Source organism: Apus apus, chromosome 6 (genome assembly GCF_020740795.1).
Source record: "Apus apus isolate bApuApu2 chromosome 6, bApuApu2.pri.cur, whole genome shotgun sequence".
NCBI lineage: Eukaryota > Metazoa > Chordata > Aves > Apodiformes > Apodidae > Apus > Apus apus.
In genome coordinates, this window is record NC_067287.1 from 19,045,651 (window position 1) to 19,072,976 (window position 27,326).

At 38.5% G+C, this 27,326-nt stretch overlaps 1 protein-coding gene across 4 annotated transcripts in view; it reads right to left on the reverse strand.

Annotated features, from left to right (window-relative positions):
- GRB14 (growth factor receptor bound protein 14) overlaps positions 1-27,326 on the reverse strand; it is a 63,296-nt gene that overhangs the window by 21,336 nt on the left and 14,634 nt on the right. For 3 of the 4 annotated variants that reach the window (XM_051623430.1, XM_051623428.1, XM_051623431.1), the window contains one exon: positions 2,611-2,767. In XM_051623430.1, coding sequence (XP_051479390.1) covers positions 2,611-2,767 — 157 coding nt within the window. Of the gene's footprint in view, positions 1-2,610; positions 2,768-24,561; positions 24,643-27,326 lie in introns of those variants that run through there. The other variant, XM_051623429.1, reaches the window with a different exon arrangement.

The following is a 27,326-nucleotide window of genomic DNA, read 5'->3' on the forward strand; positions in this document are numbered from 1 at the left end:
GTGGAAGCATGAGACTCCAACACTAAGGTACCAGCTGGTAGGGATGACATGACATCATCCAAATCTACACATACCTCAGCTGCCTTCAATAATCTTAGACAAGGTGAAAAACATGTAAGAATTTATTTGAATTCAATATCTTGGAATAAAAAAAGACACAGCTCTAAAAGATACTGCCATTTGTAGCGCTGTGGTAATTGTTGTACTTCAGACAACTGAAACAGAGCCCAGGCTACTGGAAAACCTGGGAGGTGGGTAGGAAGGCTGAGCATGCGGGCTGTGGGCAGGATGGGTGCCCGAGGACAGGCAGGTGGGTGCATCCCCGGGGAGTGGCACTGGGGGAGCAACAATCTCACCTGTCCACTCGCCCCGAGTCAACACCACCTGGTCAGCACTGGGCATGCAACGGAGTGAGGACACAACCCTGCTTCATGTTCAACAATATAGCTCCACACTAAGGGGCATATAGATTTGTGAAAACAGGAATTTACAGACCGTGGTTTTATATTTTCTTCTGGGTGGGATTTTTTTTCTATTCTTTTTTAACCGTCACATGCAGGTAACTTCACACAGCAATTAAGGCACACTCCAGTGATGTAATTAATGTCTGTCTTGATTAAAAGCAGAACGCTGCACTCAGCTCACTAAGACTCAGGCAATCATAACTAATTCAGGAGTATTCAGACAGCTGTTAGATATTAAAGAAAATGTTCACTAATTGATGAGTGAATAATTAATCTCCATCCTGCTGGAACTTACGCAGACAGCCACACTCACTCACAGTACTTCTCCTTTCTATATCCATTCATTTAACTTGGGAGCCGAAAAAGACTGTTCAAATTTCCATGGGTAAAACATACAAAATAGTAATGAATAGCAAACAACCCAAACTAAATGATAATTTGAAAAATATTTGTTTAAGCTACTCATCCAGTGCTTAACATACTTAACGCAAGTTAAGCTCAAAATGTTCAACCTTTCAAACAAAACCAATTCTAACAATATCAGAAAATAAATCCATTATTATTCAGTATTATAAAGAAGAAAAAAAATAGCTCAAGTTGTTCCTCTCCTTGTCTACTAATGTTGAATTTGCATCCTTTAAAATAATTTAAATAAATAAATTTTAAATATTTTTATTTTAAAAATGGACAATTCGCTTTTTTCTAAAATTATGCCCAAAGCAGCTGGAGCAATCAGAAGACTGTATGGTGAATTCAGCTCTTCAGACTTGCATGCTAGCAATTTCAGAACCTTAGGAAAAACAGTCAATAATGACTTGATACTGAAATCTTTCAAGAAATCCTTCAGATTGAAGCAAAGAAAGTAGTTGACAAAAAGTGTATTGTGCAAATAAACAAACCTGGAGAAACAATGCCACTACTGCTCTAGCATGGTTGTCAAAAGTGTCTTCAATAGTTACTAGAATACTTAAACACCAGCCATACTATAAAATACAAAACCCACTTCTACTATTTATATAGTAGTGTTGTCTAAAGCCATTTTTATACCTCCTCTTCTGCAGCATCAGTCAGTTACAGTCTCAATCCAGATTTAACTCTGACCTTACTCTGAGCTGGAAGCATCTTACAACTGATACATTCAGTGCAAAAGGTTATAAATATCTTTGAAATGTTACCAAGCAAGAAAAAAAAAATTGAAAAACGTTTGTGGCTGCCTTCATAGGATAAAGGAGCAGAAAAGGGCAGAAAACAGCTTTAGCTTTTGTAGTTAATCTTTAAAATACAGCTGTTAAACCTAATACAGTTGGAGATGCACAGTCAAGTTTATTTTAAACAAATGCATGAGTCCAGGTTCCCTAGATAGACACACAGAAAGGGAGTTTAGCAATAGCTTTTAGCCATATGAATGGCTAAAATTCATTGTGGGGAGAGGGCTTGTTTTTTTGGTGGTGGTGTGTGTGTTTGTTTAAAATGTACTAGAGTTACCAGTTACCAATGCAGATGACCCTTCTGAGAATTAAACACTCCAAGCAGCTTTCTATGTATTTCAGAATGCAGGAAGGCCCCTAAAACATCCTCTTTCTTAAGCCACACTTTGCACTAGCAACTGGAACTGCCTTTGAGGTTGCAGAAGAAGTACTGCGTGTGGTAACTCCAGTACAGTGCTGAAGTTTAAGAATAATATGGAAACTTTGAGTGACATGAAATGAAAATCAGATGAAAGTATTTGTCTTCTAGTAGACTTTTTTATGTAATTCCCTATCAAAACCAAACACAATACAGTACTGAAGAACAGTGCTGTAAAAGGACTGACTAGAGTACCAGTTCAATACTACATCCTAGCAGTGGGCTTCTAAACTCTTTTTTTGCTGACTAGTCTTTCCTGTGTTCTGCATTTTTACATCTCCTCAAACATCCTGTTTCTTCTTATATTTAATATGTCTCAATGTGTTTCTATACTGGAAGTTTAGAAGAATGGTTTCAAAAGAAGATAAACGGAAACAACGAATATACAACAGAATGAATTCTCACAAGCCCTCCCATCATTTTGCTTCCAAGCCTTTCTATTACAATTGTACTTCTATGTGAAAAGGAAAACAAAACCCACCTTATTTACTTCCATAACATTGTATAGTATTAGTCTTACCTAAACCTGTGTGGGTAAGTTGTTCAAACAGAGTCCAGCTGTGGTCATCAACATAGTGGTTTTTCAATACCAACAGCTGACATACATCCCTGGCTGTTATATCACTTGGTACTTCCAAAGCTCTGCTAGTATCATCTTCACTATATACTTTAATCACCTGCAACAAATAAAAAATGCAAACATATCCTTAAGTTTTGTATTTGATCCAGTTAGTTCATATATGCTCCTCTCTCAGCTTCATGACTGACACAATAACCTGTATGCCTAGGATGCAATAAAGGCAGACATGACTCTAGTGCAACGGTCATTGAGAACAAAAGAGCTGAGCAATGCATATCCCAGTTCTACATTTGGCTACTGGACATCCTTTACCACAAGATACTGGACAGATTGGTGCATTCACTTTAAATAGGTAACGTAGAGGTAAATAAATCCAGTGAAACTGTACCTTCTCATTTAAGCTAAAGAAAAAAACAGAGAGGATAAACAGTGAAACCTGCAAAACTGTAGAAAGATTTGATAGAGTTAGTTCAGAGAACAGCAATCAGATTCAAGATGCTCACAGTTCTACAGACAATAAAAACAGAAGATGCTACAGAGCTGCTTCCAATTTTTACAAGCAAGAACTGGAACTACGAGGAAGAAAAGGCATATATACATATATAAAAAATGCTGCACCTGGAAAAGAATTATCATCATTTGAGTACCAGGAAAGTAAACAAAACATTCCAGAAGATGTACATTCAAAAAATGTATCAATTTCTACCATTTTTTATCTCAGTAGTTTTTACAAGTTTCTTCAGTCTGCTAATTAAGCTGGGGGGGCATGGAGAAGGAAGTAATACAAAATCTGATGACTTACCCCTGTTATTTGCACTTTTAAATTTCAGCAAAAAACCCTATTTTTCAACCTTGGTACACATTTTAGAGTCCTGAAGAATGGGTGCCCATAAAGTTTCCAAAGAGGTGAAGCTAAACTTGCTTGTGCTTAATTTCAAACGAAGAGGCTGAGGAAGTCTTATTGTATATTGACTGTTTGAAAGAAGGCATGACAATTTAAGTATTTTTTTGGTATTTTATTTCTCTGAAGAAAAATGAATCAAAAGGATCTGATGAATCAGTGAACTGGATGGAAGTGATGCAAATCACTAGTGCTCTGACTTTGTAAGCTCTACAGAGTGACTAATCCCATTAAAGTCAACCCAGATTTTTTTTTGTAGAAGAGTAGAAAATAAATTCATATTCCCCACAGCAGTCAAAAACCTCATACTCTGTTACATTTCCTTTTTATAATTTTTTAGAAGTAGATAAAACACAAAAAAGTGAAAAATACTTAGGCTTCTGACAAAAGGATCAACTCTTATCTGTTATGCTGTATGTTAGAATAACATTGTTTCTAAAATAAAACAGATTGCAGAATCACAGAATGTTTGGGGTTGGAAGATGCCTCTGGAGATTGTCAAGTCCAACCCCCTTGTCAGAGCAGGGATGTTTCAGATTTTATTATAAACACAAACAGGTGGGTAAACATGGACAGTAGGCATAGATTTGATGCAACATTAAACATGCCACAGAAGACTTCCGGCACTCAGAAACACACTAAGTCTGGAATACATGATTTTTACTCTTTGCAATTTTAAACAAGCATTTCCACCAAAGAGCTGCTCAATGTCATGAGACAGGGAAGTGAATACATTAATTCATCTTTAAGAATGGGATTTATTTCCCGATATTTACATTTTCTAGTAGTGTGAAGTAACACTAAGTAACATTACTGCCTCTCCATGAGTACAGTATGAGACGCGGCAGCGCAGAGCGGAGAGCGGCAGCGGCACCGGCAGCGGTGAGAGCTGCTCCTTTAATTACTGAGGATTAGAGAAGGGGCCAGGCTTCCCGGAGACGGTGAAGCCGGAGCAGAGCAAGGAGACCCGAGTCTGAGCGGGAATCCTGAGAGGAACAGGAAGGCTGACGTGGCGGGGGGCGTGGCTGAGAATGGCGGCAGGTTTAAAAGCGGCCATCTTGGCAGCTCCTCAGAGCGCGCGGCAGCGCAGAGCGGAGAGCGGCAGCGGCAGGAGCAGGGAGTGGCGCAAGGGTGGAGAACGCGAGGGCACGTGGTAGCTTTCTCTAGCATGGTGACAACACGCCCTAAAACCATATTGAAAAAGGACGTGGGAACTCAGACGGAGGTTCTGAGCAGGCACACAGCCGTGCAGGTCTCTGGCTGCAGCGAATGCCTGAGCCTGGCACTGGTACCAGAGGGAGCCAGTGGCACCGCGTGTGTGCGGTGTGAGCAAATCAGTGATCTCCTTAAGCAGGTGGTTAAACTGACAGAGGAGGTTGAAAGACTAAGAACTATCAGAGAATGTGAGAGTGAAATAGATTGGTGGAGCCAAACCCTGAGGCAAGGGCAGAAGGACGAGGTTCTAGAAGTGATGGATCCCCTCCCCTCCTGTCATCAGACAGAAGGAGAGAACTTTAGAGACATGGAGGAATGGAGGGAGGTCCGTCCTCAGAGAGGCAAGCAAAAACCCTCCCAACCCCCTCCGCCCTCCAAATTGCCCTTGAAGAATAGGTATGAAGCCTTGGTACTTCAAGGACAGGAAAATGAAGTTGGAATGATAGATTTGTCTAGTGAACCACCTAGGACTTGTCACTTAGCTCCACGCCTTAGGACTTCTTCAAATAAGAAGGAAAGGAGGGTAATTGTGGTGGGTGACTCCCTTCTGAGGGGAACAGAAGGGCCCATCTGTCGACCAGACCCATCCCACAGGGAGGTCTGCTGCCTCCCTGGGGCTCGCATTAGAGATGTTAAAAGGAAACTCTCTAGTATTGTAAATCCCTCTAATTACTACCCACTGCTGATCTTTCAGGTTGGCAGTGACAAAATTATTACAAGAAATGTAAGGGCAATGAACAGAGACTTCAGGGCCCTGGGACGGCTAGTTAGGGGGTCTGGAGCACAAGTCGTGTTTGCCTCCATACCTCCTGCAAGAATGGGTGGAGAGATAAAGAGGAAGAGCTTGCTAATGAATGAGTGGCTACAAGACTGGTGCCAAAGGCAGGGCTTTGGTTTTTTTGATCATGCTATATGAGACACCTGGCCTGATGGTGGCAGGTGAGATGCACCTGTCACAGAGGGGGAAAAGGCTTTTGGGGCAGGACTTAGCAGGGCTCATTGAGAGAGCTTTAAACTAGATGTGAAGGGGGAAGGGGAGAAAACTGGGTCTGTTAGGGACAAACCCAAGAGGAACATACCAGGGCCTGAAGGAAGGTGGTCTAAGAAGGATTTGGTCCCACCAGTGTGCTCTGCTTGCTTCCTGAAATGCCTGTACACCAATGCACGCAGCATGGGGAATAAACAGGAAGAGTTAGAGGTCTGTGTGTGGTCTAAGGGTTATGATCTGGTAGCAATAACAGAGACATGGTGGGACAGCTCACAGGACTGGAATGTGGCCATGGATGGCTATGTGCTTTTTAGGAAAGATCGGTTGGTGAAGCGAGGTGGTGGAGTTGCTCTTTATGTGAGAGAGCAACTAGAATGTATCGAGTTTTGTGCAGGGGCTGATGAGGGGCAAGTTGAAAGTCTGTGGGTAAGAATTAAAGGGCAGGGTGGTATGGGTGATACAGTTGTAGGGGTCTACTACAGACCTCCTGATCAAGATGAGGAAGTTGATGAGGCTTTCTACAGGCAGCTGAAAGCAGCCTCACAATTACAGTCCTTGGTCCTCATGGGAGATTTTAACTACCCCGATATCTGCTGGAAGACTTATACAGCCAGCCTTTCACAGTCTAGGAGGTTCCTCCAGTGCATTGATGACAACTTCTTAATGCAAATGGTGGACAAGCCGACTAGAAGAGGAGTGCTGCTGGATCTTGTGCTCACCAACAAGGAGGGCCTTGTTGAAGCAGTGGTGGTCAATGGCAGCCTTGGCTGCAGTGACCACGAGATGGTGGAGTTCAGGATCCTGTGTGGGAGGAACAGAATACCCAGCAGGACCAGAACCGTGGACTTCCACAGAGCAAACTTCAGCCTCCTCAATCAATTGTTAAGGGAAGTCCCATGGGACAGAGTGCTAGAAGGTAAAGGGGCTCAAGATAGCTGGTCAACTTTCAAGGACCACTTCTTGCAAGCACAGGATCAGAGCATCCCAATGGTTAGGAAATCTAGTAAGGGAGCTAGGAGACCTGCATGGTTAAAAAAGGAACTGCTGGGCAAACTCAAATGGAAAAGGAAAATCTATAGATCATGGAAGGAGGGACTGGTCACTTGGGAGGAATATCGGACAGTTGTCAGAGAATGTAGGGAGGCAACTAGGAAAGCTAAGGCCTCCTTGGAACTTAACCTTGCAAGTCGGGTTAAGGACAATAGAAAGGGCTTTTTCAAATACACAGCTGACAAAACTAATACCAGAGGCAATATAGGCCCACTGTTGAATGAGGCGGGTGCCCTGGTGACAGAGGATATAAAGAAGGCAGAGGTGCTGAATGCCTTCTTTGCCTCTGTCTTTACTCCTGCAGGCTTTCCCAGGAGCCCCAGTTTCATATAGCCCCAGAAGAAGTCAAGATAAAGGAGGAGTTTGCCCAGGTAGATGAGGATTGGGTTAGGGATCAGTTGAGTAATCTGGACATCCATAAATCAATGGGTCCAGATGAAATGCACCCAAGGGTGCTGAGGGAGCTGGCGGAGGTCATTGCTAGTCCACTCTCCATCATCTTCGGTAAGTCATGGGTAACAGGAGAGGTGCCTGAGGACTGGAGGATAGCAAACGTCACTCCAGTCTACAAGAAGGGCAAGAAGGAGGACCCGGGTAACTACAGACCGGTCAGCCTCACCTCCATCCCTGGAAAGGTGATGGAACAACTTGTCCTTGGCACTATCTCTAGACATATCAAGGACATGGGGGTCATCAAGAGCAGCCAACATGGTTTTACCAAGGGTAAGTCATGTTTGACTAACCTCATAGCCTTCTATGAGGAAATTACTAGGTGGATAGATGATGGTAGAGCAGTAGATGTGGTCTATCTTGATTTCAGTAAAGCATTTGACACCATCTCCCACAGCATCCTTGTAGATAAGTTGATCAAGTATGGGTTTGATGATCAGGCAGTGAGGTGGATCAAGAACTGGTTGAAAGGAACAAGTCAGAGAGTTGTAGTCAATGGGGAAGAATCTAGTTGGAGGCCTGTGACTAGTGGAGTCCCTCAGGGGTCGGTACTGGGACCAGTGTTGTTCAACATCTTCATCAATGACCTGGATGAGGGTACAGAATGTACCCTCAGCAAGTTTGCTGATGACACCAAGCTGGGAGGAGTGGCTGACACACCAGAAGGCTGTGCTGCCATTCAGAGAGACCTAGACAGGCTGGAGACTTGGATGGGGAAAAACCTGATGAAGTTCAACAAGGGCAAGTGTAGAGTTTTGCATTTGGGGAAGAAAAACGCCATGTACCAGTACAGGATGGGGGCTGACCTGCTGGAGAGCAGTGTAGGAGAGAGGGACCTGGGGGTCCTGGTGGACAGGAGGATGACCATGAGCCAGCAGTGTGCCCTTGTGGCTAAGAAGGTCAATGGCATCCTGGGGTGCATTAGAAAGGGGGTGGTTAGTAGGTCAAGAGAGGTTCTCCTCCCCCTCTATTCTGCATTGGTGAGGCCGCATCTGGAGTATTGTGTCCAGTTCTGGGCCCCACAGTTCAAGAAGGACAGGGAACTGCTGGAAAGAGTCCAGCGCAGAGCCACAAAGATGATTAAGGGAGTGGAACATCTCCCTTATGAGGAAAGGCTGCGGGAGCTGGATCTCTTTAGTTTGGAGAAAAGGAGACTGAGGGGTGACCTCATCAATGTTTATAAATACGTAAAGGGTGAGTGTCAAGAAGATGGAGTTAAGCTTTTTTCAGTGATGACCAGTGATAGGACAAGGAGTAATGGATACAGATTGGAGCATAGGAGGTTTAAGGTGAATATCAGAAAACATTTTTTTACTGTGAGAGTGACAGAGCACTGGAACAGGCTGCCCAGAGAGGTTGTGGAGTCTCCTTCTCTGGAGATATTCAAAACCCGCCTGGACGCCTTCCTGTGTGATGTACTTTAGGTGACCCTGCTCTGGCAGGGGGGTTGGACTAGATGATCTTTCGAGGTCCCTTCCAACCCCTAGGATTCTATGATTCTATGATTCTGAATGTCCATCCCCAGGGCAGCACCTGCTGTGTACTGTGCCAGTGGAAACACCATGCAGCCCAATTGCTAGTGACAGTCTGGCCATAATAGCAAGAAATTCAGCACATGTTAAACCACCCTGAGTACCCTGTCTGTGCCAAAGCACAGATATCCTCAAGACAAAGGGTGTCCAAGACATTTCTATTTTATCTCAAAAATCCTCAGTTTATTCATTTTATCCATAGTCATCAGAATACATGACACACCTCATCTGAACTTCATGCACAAAACCTAAATACCATTGTAAACCCTTCATTAAACATCAAGACCCAAGTTCTTGCTTTTAAGACAAACAAGCATGTTGTTGTCAGTCAGTCCTTAATTGCTGCCTTACTAAACACATGCTCATTTCAAGCATCTAATGACCAAGCAGCAATGTATTGTTGCCCTAACCTGTTACAGCAGCCCCTTTTCTGGTTTGTGCTGAAGTTGGTAGGAAAGTGAGTCAAGAGCTACTACTGTATCTCCTGCCACCTGCTTCTTTCCTGCTGATGGCAAAACTTCAAAAATAAGTAAAAAAACCCCAAATCGAGTCAGCTCACCCATGCACTCCAATCAACAGAACAAGGAAGAAGAACTACTTGAAAATGACATAAAGATTAAATCACACTGATAGCCTTACTACTCTCCAAAAAACCTGCTTTTCTATATTGAACTATACATACAGCAGTTCTGTTACAAACTTTGGTCCTGCATATTAAATCAGTATGAAGTTCATAATGACTTGCTCTAATATTTCAGCTAATAAATGTCGAAAGCTCAAGAGTTCCATACAAGGTTCAGCAACCCTTGCCACGACACCGATCTCCAGGATACAGGAAACATTAAAACCATGCTTCTTAAGTAGAGAAAATCTCTCTCTACTCATGAATCAACCACCTCAAAGCAGGGTCTTCCACAGAAAACTGGCAGACCTTGGAGAAAGTCAATCCAAAGTTTCTATAGGCTTAAGCTACAGCGCAGTAGTTACATTTAATATAGAAGGGGAAAAGACCACATCGGTACTGAATTCAATGATCAATACTGCCAAAGGAGCCACAGTTGATAGCTACAGTGGGTTTTATAAGATGTCTCTGCTTTGGCAGCATTCCCACTGCTAAGAAAGTGAGACTGGAAGCAATGCAGCCTGCTTGCAGCAGGCTCTTGTTGCACACACACAGCTTAACTTAAGCTCCTACTCCAGTCACACAGAAATGATGTTCTGCAGTTCAGCATAAACCAACATTAATTATTTAAATTCCTGCAGTGTTTACAAGGATTCAAAGATGAAATTAAAAGAGGTGTCTGGCAGGGTGTGCTGTGACTGGGATGGAGTGCTGTACAGGTGAGTAGACAAAACAGCATCCCATCACCTTAAAACATGTCCTACTCTGCACTGAAGGGCAGCACTGAAGGTGAGGAACAGCTTCTTTAGCCTCTCCATTAAGTCTGTGTCAAGCTGAATCCAAAAGATTTTGGAGGCTAACAAGCCAGAAAGGAGAGAGACAGTATAGAAGGGGAAAGGAAAGGAGAAAATTAAAGCGGCTCCTCTAGTACTGGTCTACATGATTGTTGTAGGTCCCTTTGAACTGAAATATTCTATTTCTCAAAATTCTTGCAATAAAGCTAAGATGAGAATCCATGCCAGCACCCTGGCCAGAGACCCTGCCAGCACACACTAACTGCTACAGTTTCCTCCAGGTACTCATGAAGTTAGGTCGTGTGCTTGCTTTACAGCAAGAGCACATACACCCCACGCTGAGGCCCTTGATGGATGATTTTTACAGAAATTCTTTTTAAAAGGGTTAAGAATTGCAGAGCAGATGACTACACTGTTATTGCTGAAAAAATAGAAAAAGAATTTCTAAAATGCTGAAGACAGCAACACAAGTCATGATAATGAGCTGCCTGTGGTCATTCAACTCAGAGAATGGGAAGTCTTGCAAGCGGCCTTGGACTACAGGAGCACAGCTAAAACAAAACAACACAAAAAAAATATGGAAAAAATCCCAGAGTTTATATTCTCTGTGAGTATTCTCACTCAGCTTTCTTAGTATAGGCAAATAAATACCGTGCAAGTCTAGGACAACAGATCACCCCAGCCAACAGCTATGATACATGCTACCTTATAAAACACAAATGCTGAGCCCTTGTTCTCTTCCTTGCAAGGGATTCAAAAGCAGCATGAGGCAACGGATAGGCACCCACCTAATAGACCCTTCTGAACTTCTGGTACAGTTTTAGTTTAATGAATTGAGTGTGATGGTGTAAGTCTCATCAGTGAGACTGTCCTTTGAGGGGTTTTTTAATTAGGGAAAGTTGCTCATTCTGTGCTTTCTGCAGTGTTTGAAGCAAAGACTCTTGTAGGATTTGCTGGGAATGTATTTGTTGCAAGTGGAGTGGATCACATTAAAAAAGATAAATTCAAAATTCCATTTCCCTTTGGAAATATGTGGCAAGAAATACTTCTCTTCCCAGAAGTAGAGGATGTGCCAAGAAGTAAAGGGTGGCAGGACTGTGCTAAAGATCCAGTTATTCTGACCTCCTATGGAGATGAGGAAGACTGAGTGAGCACTTCTTTATTTTTATTAGCAGCTATCATGATGTATGAGGCCAGCCAGTCATCTCCACTCTCCTACATTCTTTCTGCTGAAGATTTGTCAGAGAAGTAGCACACACAAAAAAGAGCTGCTAATTGGGAACAAGCTGATACCAGTTTATATTACCATACACCCTTGAACTTTTTTCTGAAGTATGCTATTTAACTTCTGTTGACTATACTTACTAGTAGGTAGTTAGAAAAAGTTGCCTCAATATTGTTCAAATCTTCCTTCCTGTCTAGTTTATAAATACAAGGAGATTTAAGTTCTTCCCAAGGTCAGGAAAAGAAATATGTCAATAACTTCCATTTAAGCCACTGTAAGTAAGAAATTAGCAGCTCCAAGATCTTCTAAGAGGAAAGCACCAAGCTGAGCCTGACAAGCATTAATCATTTTCATTGCCTATGGGAGCAGTAAAGGAGGTACAGCTTTCCTACATGTCCTCTTTCCATTTTTCAGTATACTAAAAATCAGCCAAGAACCCAGAAGTACGTGCAATGCATCTTTATCCATCTAAAAATTATTTTGCTAAGAAATCTTACTTTAAAATAAAATGTTATTGTTTGCATTTCACTAATCATCTAAATTCAGAATCGATGTTGACAAATATAACCCAGTATTTAACACAGAAAAGGAAAATTAGAAACTATTGAAAAAAGCAGAGTAAAAGAGCAGATAAGGTAATTGGTGTGGGAGGAGAGAGAAGCAAGAAGGTTGGACCCTACTCCCTTGAGTCACATTCAACAACCATCTCCACTACAATAATTAAATAATGTGTTTCAGAGATTTTTAAGAGAGGGTGTCCAAGCCTGCATCTTCAGATTCTTCAAGCCATCTGTTTTGGAAGTTCCAGTCTGCAGAAAGTAAACAAACATATGGAAAGACCATACACTGCACTGAGGAGTTTCAAACTTCAAACTATGTCCTGACGTGTGAAAAAAAACAGGTAGATCCAACAGAAAAATAACTGCTCAGCAAATGGAGTCCGTGTTTAGGTGCATACATCAAAATGACCTAACATTTACATTATTCTTAATGCTTCTGTATAGCCAGGAAGACAGCAGATGGTCAGCTCTTTAAAAAAAAACAAAACAGGCCACTGACACAAGCATCTAACTTCAGCTTATAATTTCTACAATTATTTTTCCCCCACACATAAAACACTGCACATTTTGTACTTATATTAGAATTTCAGTCACATTTATGTTAAATACACAGTTACTGAATGCAAAACCAGGCCTTAAAAAGTCTTACACTCCAGGATGCCATACTTCCCCTGAGATCCTGCCTGATACTGTGCTAACCTCTGTCCTCAGTGTTAACTAACAGGCTATTTGCCTAAAGCATTTGTTCTCCAACCTTGCCCCCCACTAGACAAAGTTTTTTGCTTATCGATTATTGGCAGAGGGTACAGGAATTAGGAGTGTATTTGAACTACAATGGAAGTATTCAGAAATTTTTAGCATTTTTTGACTATTTTATGACTTCTAGCAGTAGGCTGTCTTGGGTTTAGGGAGAATCAACAAAATTCTGCATTCATAAAAATATCTAAGGGCAACGTAACTCCCGGCTACTTAAAACAAAAAAGCATGTCAACAGTTTTCATTATCAGGTTTGAATGCAAGATTGTCTCTTTAAATATCACCGTCTACAGTTAAAAGGCCAGCTTCCCATACTTCCTCCAAAGGGAAGATCTGCAGGCCAAAAGGATTCTCACAGTTTACAGAAATCTATGCCTGTCTTAAAAAAAATCCCACAACTAAAAAACCCCACAAAAACGGGTGTACAACTACAGCTGCTCAGCTCAAAGCAACTGCCATCTCAATTGCAACCACAGGAGCTTTCCAAAATTTGTCCTACACACATCCCTGTAAGGAAAGAACAAAGAGAACTGAAGCACACACATGAAACAACGAAGAGAGAATTTGCTAATATTTTAGGCACCCAAATCCTAAATGGTGGTAATTAAGCCTGTGAACCACTCTTCTGAGAAGAGTTCACAAGGCACCACAGGATTTCTGCATAGACTTGTCCACTTGTATAATTGGGCAGGTACAAACTGTCAGTCAGTGATTAGGGAGAATTACCTGGAAGCCTGTCCACTGGGGAAGAGGGCAAAACTAAGTTCTGGCATGTAATCCAAAAAACAAATCTATGTAAAATACAGGCCCCAGTGAATCCTCACTTCTTTTTTGTAATAGAATATAGCTTTGAGTGGCAAAAGGAACACTGCTCCCATGCGGATGATACAGGATATATATATAGTAGCTTAGGTGACACTAAGCATTAGACTTAAAATCTCTTGTCATGCACAGACCCCCTACATCCCTGTCACCTTCAGGAAAGGAAATTTTAAGATCCTATTGCCGGCAACATTTTCTATTTTATAGCTCCAAAGTTCTAGAATACCTTGCTTTCTTCTCAAGGTACAAATCAGAAAATTTATAAAAAACAGCCAAAATATGCAGATTGGACACTTTAGAAGTTACAGAAAATAAAAGAAATGAAATGAAATTAAATGGAACAAAATGAAATGGAATTGTCATATTCTTCAGTAGGACTATCAAGACTATTAAGGAAAAAATAAGTACCCTGTACAGCTTGTGAGGCCATATTCTGTGAATGGAATATTCACACACAAAAAAGGAACTAAATAGCAATGTGAAGAAGTAACAAAAAATATTTGAGAATACCTATAGGCAGAAAACATCGAATACTTAGTTTTGAAAATATGCATTTGCCATCTGACTCTGGACAAGTCAGTATTAGTCCCTCAGTTTCCTTTTTGTAAAATGGGGCAGGAGAACTGAAATCTGTTTCTGTACAGCAGGGTAACAGATTGAACTCATTAAGATCTGTAAAGCACTTAAGACTTCCTCACATGACTTCTGCTTTAGATGTGTAAATATGTTGTATTATAAAAAGGGAGGTGAAATTATGCAGATCTCCAAATTATAATAAGCTATGTGCAAAAATATACCAGCAAAGTTCTTTCAAACACAGGTTATGACAATTACACTATAATGTTAACAAAAATGGCAGAATGGGGACAATGCTGACATGCAATCATCTCGAAGACCACGTCAGTGAAACTGAAAAGAAACAAGGTTTGAAAGACAAGAAAGTTAAAATACAAATATCATTATTTTATCTTGAAGTTGATACATTCCCTTTTCAATATTGATCAACAGAAGCAAACTATAGTTATAAATAGTAATAAAATAGTTATAGAAGATTTCAGATCTCTGTATAAACTGAACAAAAGGCAAGGTCTAATGAAAGCAACTTCCATGCTTTGGACAATTAAGCCATAGTATTTTAGAGCAGAGTGTGAGATTGTTGTTAACTATAATTATTACACTTTGCTCAAAAATTTACTATAATTGGACAATTAAATAACAACATCTCCATTGTTAAGTTCAATGTACTGGAAGTAAGAACTGCAGTAATAAATAAAATGTAGGCTAAACATCGAAAATGAAAGATCTATCACCATCAACAGCCATCACCACAATAAAGGACAAAGAAAGGAGAAAGAAATACAGAGTTAGATATAAAAGCACACTGAATTCCTTAAAAAGAACACATTTTTTTTAAAAAGGAAAGGGTGGACGGAACAATTTATTTAAATAGAGTCTCAAATTTTTCTGCCTTATATTTTTTTTTTTTTCAGACTCAAGAGATTCCAAAAGCATTTCAAATACAACTGATGTGTATGAATAGCTAGAAAGCTATGAGGAAATTCAAACATCATAAGCAAAAATTTGAAACAATAGTATTCCATGGAATAGCAGAAAGGAAAGTAAATTAGCAGGTTTTTTAGATGATTAAGCAGTCAAATATCACTTACTTATACAAGATAAACACACTGTAGAGCAGCTAAATTATTTATTTGCATAAATTACAACAGATATGGAATAATATGTTTACAGATGAAATAAAATTACCAGTTTAAAAAGAGGGGACACTGGAAATGAAAAGGTAAAAACTAAACAGTTAACAGAAGGTTATACAGTCTAAAACTTAGAGAAACTGAAAATGGCAAACCTCAGTCTATCCTAAAATCAACAGAAATGGAGGCTTAGGCTCCAACTATTACTTCATGTGATGGGCACAGGTTATAAACTTCACTTCTGAGAAAGAGGAAAAGCCCAAGGGGTACTGTGGCAGATTAATTTTGGGATGTTGCATTGTGAATTTGTGAGCCACCACTGCCAAACAAATGGTTAAGAATCTCTTAACACTACCTGAAGTTGTCTTTAGACTAGAAAATCCACTCTTAAGATTTATGAAAACTCTTCCCCATGTTTTTTTAAGAGTTACTAGAATGGCTTAGCATAATCATCATATTTCTGAAAAATTTCAGTGGGATAATGCAGTCCACACTGATTGGTATCAATAGCTTTTCCTAAGTCCTTCAAAACAATAGCTATTATGAAAATTTAAAAGTCATGGAGTGGGAGACAACAAAATAAACTTAGAATGAGTGGTTCATTTTTAAAACAGCTGGTTATAGTAATTTCAGACTCTCATTCATACCAACTTTCAAATCAGAGTGGAGAACCCATGTCTTACAAGACATGACAAAAATAAATCTTAGTTATTTTCATGGCACTATTTGGTAATGCCAAGTGTGTACATTAACATCTGACACAAAGGTATTTGAAAAAACCCTCTTGACCCTGGGAAAGGTAAAATGTTCCCTATTCGTGAATTGTATGTATCACTTACAGACAGTTAATCAAATGTAAACATCGTAACTTCTCATCCTCAGTGCACAGTATGGATGCCTCCCCAGTTAATCTAAATCCAGTACATAGACATGTAAATCTTAATTAGGAAGACAAGAGACTTTTACATCTTACAATCCACTAACAACAAACAAATAAATAAATAAATAGATATTGACAACAATTCAGTGAAACTCGGGTTAAAGTCTTTAACCTAGGGAAAGTAATTGTAAAACTCCAACTTCTGAAAAGGTGTATTTGTATGCAAGCTAGTCTCCCTTCTAGCCATGTACCACAACTTCTTACTGTCAGAAATACCAAGCTCTTTCTTACAGTTCACTATGTCCAACCAATACAGCTCACAATACAATCCTTGAGTTATTTAGGCAAAACGTACATGCATTATGACCCATTCTCTTCACTGGGAGCCACATTAATACTCCTCACAAGATTCATAGAAATTGCCATAATAACTAGCAATACACAAAACTAATCTTGGCAGTGGCTAAGAGTTTCATATTTTGCTCCCAAAATAAGTTCTTTATGCCTTATTGTTTGACTTAAAGAGAACAATATTCAGACAGCACTTGATTACTGCATTAAGGTTAGTAAGAGTGTAGTTTTACATGAACTTTTTTTTGGTGAAGAGTTAATTTACTGGAGATTAACAGCTTACTAGCCCCAACAGTAAACTTATACTACTTCGTGTCTTCAGTCTCTTGCTTCCACACTGCCTGCTAAGTATTTACATAGCTTTCACGTATCTAACAGTATCACATGCCTTTAAATTTTATACACAATAACAACATGTAACACACCATATACTGATGGAAAAATATGCAGTTATACTAACTGGACTTTAAAAGAGGAAGGGATGGAAAATCATGCTAGAGGATTCAAAGAATCTGACTTGAAGAAGGAACTTCAGTATTTCATTTTTTTTAAAATGTTTGTGAAATAGAAAATAAACAGAAAATTTAAAAGTTTTCAGTGCATCAGTGATGCAAGCTAGAAATATAGCAGAAATTATCTACATACTACTCTACTTTCCAAAGAAGTCATGTATGAAGATCAGGAGAGAAGGACATTTAAAGCCACTAAAAGACACTTCTGTTTTTTGTTTTCTGTGTAAGGCAAAGTTAAGGGCAGAATGTTATCAGCCTCATGTTTGAATAGCTTGTCCCTATTTGTGTCAAAGCGTTAACACTATTTAAATGAGGCTTTCTGTATTTAATAGTGCAGTTTGTCCAACATATCCTTCGCTTGTCAGAGATAAATAGAATGCCGTGTTCCAGCACAAAAGAAAGCAAATCTGTTACTGCCACATTCTGGCTGCACTCTATGTTTCTGAAGTGATACCAGCTATAAAAAGAAGTACCTATTGTTTCTACGAGGGTTTTCACACTATGTTGCTGGTTTCTCGGTAAAGCAGATATCTTGCTCAAGCTGAGAAAGACCAGATTTCTGAGTAACACCACTAAGAGACTAATTAGTTTCCCATTTCCTTTGCAGCTGTCTTAAAATATATTTTTTAAATAAACAAATAAAGAAAGAAAGAATCTTAATATGTTTTTCCACTTCCACAATTTTATACACAAGTTCTGGCTTGAACTACAACACAGCTACAAAGCAAATAATGCCTTTGTCATCACATTTATCACCTATTATTCCCATGGAGGTCACTAGAGAAGAAAAGAACATAGATTCTGTAAGACTAAGAAAAGCTTTGATTTTTAGCTAAAGAACACAGAATTTAGAAATTTTCTCAGAATTCCTGGAGTGATACAAAGAATGTCCAGAGCAAATATGACAAAAGCTATGCAAGTGAACCCAGTATAACAAATAGTTGTTTTAGAATGCTGAAGGTCTTTGCCATTTGGTGTAAGACCAAAAAACCTGCTTTGCTGGGTCAGACTACAACATCCTTCCAGCCCAGTAATGTCTCTGGGTTTATGTTTCTAGTCACTGGTGGCATAGAACAGAAAGGTTTAACTGCTGTAGAACACCTATTCTGAAAGAACATTTTATCCTTCAGCAGTTTTAAACTTGCCTTTCATTTTATTAATGTACCACTGTTCCCTCCAGGCAAAGCAAAAAATCCAAAGAAAGAGTAAATCTTGCAATTTAGGCTACTCAAACCATGTAAAACTTTCAATTATACACTGTCATATTGTAACAGATTTGACAGAAGATTCTGCCGACGACTCCAAACCACCAGAGGAACAGAAAAAAAAAAAAACATCACTGAGCGCCCAGGCATGGAAATCAGGCCCTGTAATTGTCAGGAAAAATGTAATAGTCATCCAATGCAGGAGACACTCACTAAAACAGGTGAAAAAAGTGGAACCAAACCATAACATTAAGCAGACAATGTAGTAAGAAAGGAGACACTAATAGTTTCAGAAATATTTTTCATGGTGCCAAACAGAAAAGGTATCAGCAAAGACAAAAAAAGCAGGAAGTTGTAACCTCAGGGATGTGCAAGATATGGGGAAGAAAGTAACCAAAGATGTCTCTTGAAGTCTACATTTTTGATGCCCAAGCACGTGCATTGGTAGGTACAGATATAGGTAAGCAGTCCAAGACAACATGAGGATCCGCCAGAGAGAGGAGATGAAATATGTTATGAGAAAAGTGATTAAATGTGAAAAATACTATGAGAGCCTACCAACTCTGGCTCAAGAAGCTAGATATTTATCCTTGGAAAGTGTGATTTGGGAAGTTTGACTTGCCTTGCTTTGTCTGGTTCCCCAGGCACCCATTACATGCTGTACTCTGCCAGAATAAATCTCGTAAAACTTCTTGCAACTATGAAAACCAAGTTGCCTTGAAATAATGTAGTCATAAATAAAGGGCTGAAAGCAAGCAAGTAATGGCAACCTCAAAAAAAGAAACTTTAGGAAGTCACAGCCAAGTGAAAGAGACTAAGATGGACTAGAACTAAGGTAAAATTTCCAGTGTTTTAACAGAATTATATTGGTTCAGAAGTTTTTATAATAAAGTAATAACTTCTTTTTTAGGTTCTTTAGGCAGCTGGTGTTTTGTTGGTTGGTCCTGCCTGTGTTCCTGACCCACAGACAGAAAAACAAGGAGCAGAGAAGCATGGGGCATGGCCAGTACCCATAGCAACAGCATGAAAATGAGGAGAAAGCAAGCTTAAAGATGAGTAATTCCTTAGTGCAAGGTGATGAATTTTATTTGTAAATATTAACATAACTTCAATTTAGCAAAAGGAAATACAATCTTCTAATTTTTCAGGTACTTGCTTATGTATTGTAGCATGCTGAAAGTACCACACAGAACACATATAAATGAGGAAAAATTGATTTTTTCACATAGAACTGATGCCAACACCTTGTGTGCAGTTTGTTGAGTTTATCCCTTCTTTACAGCAATGCAGCGTATTCAGTATGGGATTTACAACCAGTAGAAATAACTATTCAGCAATAGCTCTTGATATACTTCAAGGCTAGATAACACAGTCTGAAGGTCAAGTTCTGACTTTTTGCAGCCTAATTTATTCAAGAGGATACTAAAGTACTAGAGCTAGAAAATGGCCAAGAATTTCCTTTGACTGATGAAAAAGCTGTTTTTTTCAAAAGGATTTCTGCCAACAGAAAAGGTTTATGAACAGAGCAGGGCACTAAACATTGCCAATTTCCTTGGTTACTGTATCAAGAATCTTAGATGTACATAGAAGCAAGAAGAAATTGAAAAACATACCAAAGATTAGTTCAAGAACTGAAGGCAGAGAGGAGATATGCAATGTTAACCATGCCACTAAACCCTGTCAAACTACAAAAGGGGCAAGTAACGATCAAGCATATTAAACCACTGAGATTTTAAAAAGACTTCTAAAAAGTTCTGTGCACTTAGCACTTACTAGTCACTCTCATCCATGCATGCACACATCCATCCATCACTATGTACCTTTCATGGCAACTATGCACCATAGTGCTACTCATTTTAAATTTGAAGATCGTTGATGATTTTGTCCCATTTTTATTTCATTTATACATGTTGAATCACTTTCATACACAATAAACTGATAGGAAGCTTTACTGGTTTCATGTTTTTCAAGGCAGGAAATATGACTGCTCAACCAGAACATGACTGATACACCAGAACACATTTTTAGGTGCCTGCTTGTGTATAGAGTATATACTAAAAGCAAAAAATCAGTAGTAGAATCCTCTTCAGGTATAGTATCAGATCTAGACTTATTAGACCAAAATCACCAGGGAGGGGAAAAATCCTGCAACACCTTCTCCTTAGGACACCTGTCAGTAGCTCTCCTAAACAGTCCCTGGACCTAACCAGATCTCTTCCATGACAGAAAATGCTAGTTTGCCACCCTCCTTCTTCCTTATTATCCACAAACTGAAACTTCCACACATCAGACTCTACTATGGGCAAGTATCTTGGTACCTGCAAGTACAGTACAACAGATGACTGAATTCTAGGCAGTTCATGAATCCTTTCATAGCTAATATGGAAGTTGTACGCTCCCTCTATCAAGTATCTGAGGGAGACACTCGTAAAACCAGTTTCACAATGTTTTTACGTATTATCAAGAGGAGGCAAGAATCCCAAATTTCTTCAAAAAATGCAGCTATCTTAGCACATGTTAAATACACAAGGGTGGCAAGACCTTTCCTTGAGCCTACATACTAGCTTGGCCTTCTAGCAATTTTAAATACAAACTTCTTTCAGAAAACACACAACCAGTCTCCTGACTTCAGTTTGGGTCTCTGCCCATTCCCAGATACATTCCTCCTCCTCAACCTTTCTCAGCTCTTGCTCTGGCTCAAAACCTTTGCTATTTGTACCAAACTCTGCAGATCCAGTTGCAGCATATCATGATGCTTCGTCCTAGTAATTTATCTCCAAGATCTAATTCTATACTGAATTCCCAGCAGGCCCATATTACACTTTTACCTGTGGTTATCCCATTTTCTTCTCTCAGACTCCCCAGTAAGTCATGAAACAAAATACTCCATTAAGAATAAGATCTTATAGTGATCCAAATACTTCAATTTCAATCACCACTGGTTTTCTGACCACTGGTACTAAAGTCTTTAAAGCCCCTCAAGTCCATCTCCCACTTAAACCTCTCATCTTTCTTCAAATCTTTGCTGGATGTTACCCTTTCTTTTATTATTGTATTATATTCTTTATTATTACATTTATTTTTATTGCTGCACAAAAGACTAAAAGGTCAAGGGTGTTGTTTATGCATCTTTAAATTACTATTTTTCAAACTGTCCTTATGAAGAGATGTTTCATACATCAATGCTTTGTCTGCCTCCAGTTATTTTATAAAAGGTATCCATTTAATGACACCAAATGATACCATTATCATGTCACTTAAAGTGCCTTATGTAAAATTCCTGGATTAGCACATTGGCCTTTCATCTCAGGGAACCCAAATGCAAAACTGAAAAATTACTTTCATGCTCTTAGCCTTGCAGACAGACATTGTTAATTCTCTGTACAATTTGGCTTAAGTGACCATACTTCTTGGGGGAGGGACAAGTGTTGATTAATGCAGAAAGTGATTTCAGGCCAGAAAAATAGAGGGAATAAAGATGCAAGAGAATCTTGAAATTTGCATACTTGTCCTAGATTTGAGCAATCTTAACAACCTCATTTCCTAATCAATATTTCTTCCATTTATAAGACACTATGTAATCTCTTCAAGAATCATTGGAAATTATGCAGCTGTGATACATACTGCCTACGAACAGAAGACTTTTTAAATGTGCTATCAAGTTCGCAACTACTGTGGAAAAAACTACAACTCTCACTATTCACACACCTTGCAGCCAACATTAGGTGCATAAGTACTCTTCTACTTGCCACATAACAAGTCCAGTAGACTTTTTGGTGTTAACCTTGAATAAAAGATTGGTCCTTGACTATAAAACAATGGCTTGAATGCATTCTGACCTTTTAAATCTCATTTCTTAAAAACATTTTTAGAGAAGTACAGAGTTACTAATACAAAAGATAAAGAACACGTTTAACTTTGTTGGATTAATTATACATCTAGTCTATACACGCACTATAATCTAGTTTTAATAGTATTCAATATGCATAATTCCTTATGCTTATTATGTAAGTAATTTTTCTGCTTGTGCTAAAAGACCCCCTGGAATCTAAGAGGCCCTGTGGCTTTAGTTAAAAATGTATTACTTAAGAATAAAACATGTCAACTGTGATAAGTACTTCATATCAGATTTTTAAAAAGAAAGAAGTATGCAATAACTTTGGACAAAGCATATTAGATATTTGGAAGAAAAATGAGAAAACCCCACATATTCAAGAAACTGGCAGAACAGACAGATTAGTACATTGATAATGCAAAAACTTTTACCTTTTGTGAGGGAGAAAAAAAAAGAAGAAGAAAAAAAGACTTGCCCTTTTTTCAGTACTATAATTTAACTATACTCCTTATATCATTACCCATTCTGTGAATTTAAAAAATAATTACTGGGGATGATCAATACACTAAAATAATATTTCATGAGCTAATGCTTAAGTTTCTCTTGACTATGCAGTGCTACCATAACATTTCTAGATCTCCAGGTCCTCCTTCTATTACAGAAAAAAAATATAAGTCACAGTACTTTAAGTCAAAGGTGTTTGAGGTTCTAATGTCCAAGAGAAACAAAAAAAAAGTTATGCATGCACAAATGTTACTCCTTACAAGCAAGGCTCTATTTTGCTTGCCTTCCCTCCTTGCAGTATTCCAGTTCCAGAAATCAGAGTCCTGCTACAGAAAGAAGCACCTTCTGAATACAGAGAAGAGATACTTTCAGGATACATGCATAAATATATACATCACAAGCATAGAAAGGACTATTAAATTTGGCACGCAGCAAGCCCTCAGTGAGGACACATGACTTTGAGAATTTTTGCAACTCTGTGGAACCCAATACCTGCCTACCTAAATAAACATCCTGCACTGTTTCCTCCTCCCACTTCCATTACTTTTATTTTGGGCTTACAAAACGCACAGATAAAGAGAAGTAAAACCAATAACTGTTGACAGATAATTTGATAGTGGTGTGAAAATATGCATGTTCTAAAACAGGATAGAATACACTCACCATGCTTTTTTCAAAAAAGAAAACTCTTAAATTTCCTCAGAGAATGATGCTCACTTCTCAGCAGAAAAAAAAAAACCAACACAAAACAAAACAGAGATATACCAAATTTTTAGGATAAAACTATGCCAGAGCACATCTTGCACAGTTCAAATCTGAAAGGGAAGTTACAATATCAGAAAAGCAGTATACGATCATGTCATTAAGACAGCAGTATAATCTAATCTGTACCAATCAGACTAAAATTGTATATTCATAGGCTTCCAACTCAAACAGTAAAATAATCTGAAAGAACACCATACATCCAAATCAATGAGAGCTATGTGTTCATCTTCTACTTTAGACCAACCAGACTTATGCCATAAGAACGATATGCTGTGTCTTGTGTAAATTGCTCATGAAAACCATTTAATACTGTAGCAGTATTTCAGTGAAATTTCATTTTTCACACTGCTGGTATATTAAAAGCTTCTGAGTAACAGAAGAGTCTGTTAATGGTGATTCAGGCACATTATGCAGCAATGAATTTTTGAAAAATACCTACAGTTACAAAATAAATCGAACTAATAAATTACTTAGAGTTTGTTTGAACTAACTCATTAGAAGTTAATACATCGAGCTTAGAAGAGAGTCATATTTCCATACTTCACTTCAGTGTGTATTTTTAACTTTATAGATACCCCCAATGCATAGAGTTACACCAGGCAATGTAAGTGCACAGAGGCATACTGATTTTATATTGCTTCCACTTAACACAAAAAAAAGACAAGCTACAGTGGCTGTGGGGAAACACTGTACAGTGTTACTCTGAATCCCAAAATACATGATGGACCATCCACTATTCAGCTGTTAACAAGAGAGGGTGAGGAAAAAGTTGTTTAAGGCTGATCCAAAGACTGTGGAAGTGGACTCCAATAATCCTCCATCAGGAACAGCTACATAGACTTCTACAGAAGCATATTTTAATATTCTGAAATGCAGTTAAAACACTTTATATTTAAAAACTACATTAATCTGTAAGCAAAATCAACTTCATGCACAAGGTATAGAATTAAAGTAACAGAGAAAAGTGCACAGTAACAAATACTCAATTATGTACACATATATATTTACACCTATTATGTAAACATATATTTAACGTTATGAAAGTAAAAAAAATTACACGTAGCAGAAAAGAAAAATTCTTATTACATTAAATAAAAAATAAGTGAAAGATTAAATACAGTCCTGTTTATTTTAAACATTGTTTATTTACACTAAGCAAATGTACTACCAACCCATACTGAAGTCAGAATTACAAGACCAATTTCAATGTCATACCCGTTTCTGCAGAGTTACTGGCACAACTGCAGGCAATGTTACTCTTCTTGAAGATAAACTCATCCCTGTTTTTCGCAGAACTCGCCAACCTTCACGCAGGTGATAATACAAAGCAGAACAAAGTAGCTAACGATACTGCTTAAAGTCTAACTTCTCCTAATCCAAATGTTGGAGAGTCAGTGCCAAGACTAAGGATGTAGTCAATGTCACTCTGTTTATGTGAATCCAGTCCTGCTCAAAGCCAATTACAGAGGACACTGGGGTAGGACTAAGTAGAAATCAACCAACCAAAGAGCTTGAAAACTCATCTTCTGTCCTTGGAAGAGCTCACACTGTTATCTGTGGCTATAAAAATAAGCAAAACAACTTGCATTTCTAGCACTCAGAATCCTGTTTGCACTGTCAAAACAAAAAGCAAATTGTTAAAGACTATTCTAAGCACTTTACCCTGAGTGGTTATAGTGTTGTTGGGGTTTTTTTCCTGGCTTTTTAAGCAACCAAAATACTCTTCAGTGCTTTTGATCCTAGGGATTCCGGAAAGTAACTAAGCATAAAAATAGATGCACTGAATCCAAGGACTCTGATTCTATGATTCTGAACTGCCTGTATCCAAAGCAGCAGAAAAACTCAACTTTAATTATTTAAAGTGCAATTTCTGCCTTTGCAGTGCAACAAAGACCTGAAAATGTGGCATATATAATGTTCACAGTGAGTGAAATTTAAGACTGCTTTATGAACTCAAATTGTTGATCACTCCCACTCACATAGACTTTACGTATCAAATATCTGCATAACAAGTGTGGTTTCATTAACAGGATTCCACTAAGGAAGCCAGGGTTTTTCTCTTTCCGTCTTCCTCAAAAAGAGTAAAATTTTACATTCCTTATGTGATAAGGCATCTATAAACATTTTTAAGGTCTCATAACGTGCTTAGTAGTAGAAAAGAAGTTTTCCATTTTTATGCAGCATGAATAAACAACACTCCTGTTGTAAACCAAATTACTAAACAGATGTTAGAACTGTGATAGTGGATATTTATTTTATAACTCCTGAACAAGCGCAGTGTGCACCAGAAACACTGCTCATCATAGGTGAAGACTGCAGAATTCTGCAAACATTATTTGCATTAAGTATTCATAACATCTAAAAAAATAAAGTATCAGATATGCAGACTACTGAAGTTTCATAGAAAGTTACTGCAACTGTATAATTTAGCACACATCTGATGTGTACATCTTAGAAGCATTCAGAACTGACTTAGAAAGTATTGTAAGAATCCAGGCGAAAATTCACTAGATCATACTCACTGTGTTTTTTCCCTCAGTAACTGGAGTTTAGCACACTCTGTAGTAATCCCAAAATGTCTCAAAAAAACCCAAACACCTAATCTCCAGGACATAAGAAACTACATACTGGCAAGAAGTTAAAGATAAATAAAGTGATTTAATTTAGTTTTATGTTCTCAAAGTTCTGTAAGTGGCAAAAGCTACGTAACAACTCACTGACACCAGTAAGATACTTCAGAATCCATGGATTCAAAACATCTGATTTCACACTAAATTACTTGCCTGAAATCCTAAAATCAGTAGGGCTTTGGTAATTCCTGTTGATGAACAAGAACAAACATAATAAATACAAAAATACTACAGCTCTTTCCCAAAAACCTGCAACACACTGGCATTTTACCTGCAGCTCTCAAATAGTAATAAAATACTGTAAAGAAAAGTATTTTCCTGAACTTTCACAACCTGTTGTCCTTGGTTGAGGCATCCAGGGTGAAAAAACCTGGTAAGAAACTGATGCCAAGTCTCAAAGAGAATTTGTTTGGAGACAGACATCTGATCTTTGTTCAGTTAGCTTTAAAATAAGTGCTTTTAATAAAGCCATAAAACCAGTTAAAATACAGCGGATATTAGCCTTTTCCTTGGCTCAGTAATAAAGGTCCGGTTTTAACTTGGACTCATTTTACATTGAGTCTATAGCAGCTACAGAGGCATAGAAACTAATCTCCTAGGCTTAAGGTATTACATTTATTCACTTTTATTTTTCTCTCTTAAGCTCCAGTCCAAAATCCTTATGACTGTTTTGAGAAATCAGAATAAAAAGCTATTACAGAGATCAAGATTAAAGTGTAAATTCTGTAACATTTGGAATTAATATTCTTTTCTACTAGACATAGGTATGAAAAATGTGAAGTGTTTGCAATTAAGCTTTACCTTTCAGGCACAAAGTTTCTATTCCCTATGGGAGCATGTTCTCAAAATTCCGTAATATAACTTCAAAATTTTGCTGTAAGATTCAGAAAACAACTTGTGGTGCCAGGGCCTGATCCTGAAGACATACATACATTTGCACCACCAGAACAACAAAACTCCCTCTACAATCTTTTTTCCTTGGCTCTTATGGAAAAATATTTGTGAAACAGTTCTGTAAATCTCAGGACATTGCATTAAAGGTTTTTTTGGGAAAGAAACAAAAATAAACATCACAATTTCTTCTTACCCCCGGGTACTGAAGGTCCTTGGCTCTTGAAAAGCACATGCAGCTTTTTGTTCTATGAATAATATTGACCTATTTCTCTGCAAGGTGAAGCAGAGGATTATTTTCCTCAGTGCAACTATCTGTATTTTATCTTCTCTAGTCAGATATACAGATTACACCTATTTAGAAAGTAAGCAAACTCTTAAGTGGTGTGTTTGCCTTTGTCATAAATATCCAATATTCAAATATTATTTGATTTTAAACAAAAATACTACAGTAATTTA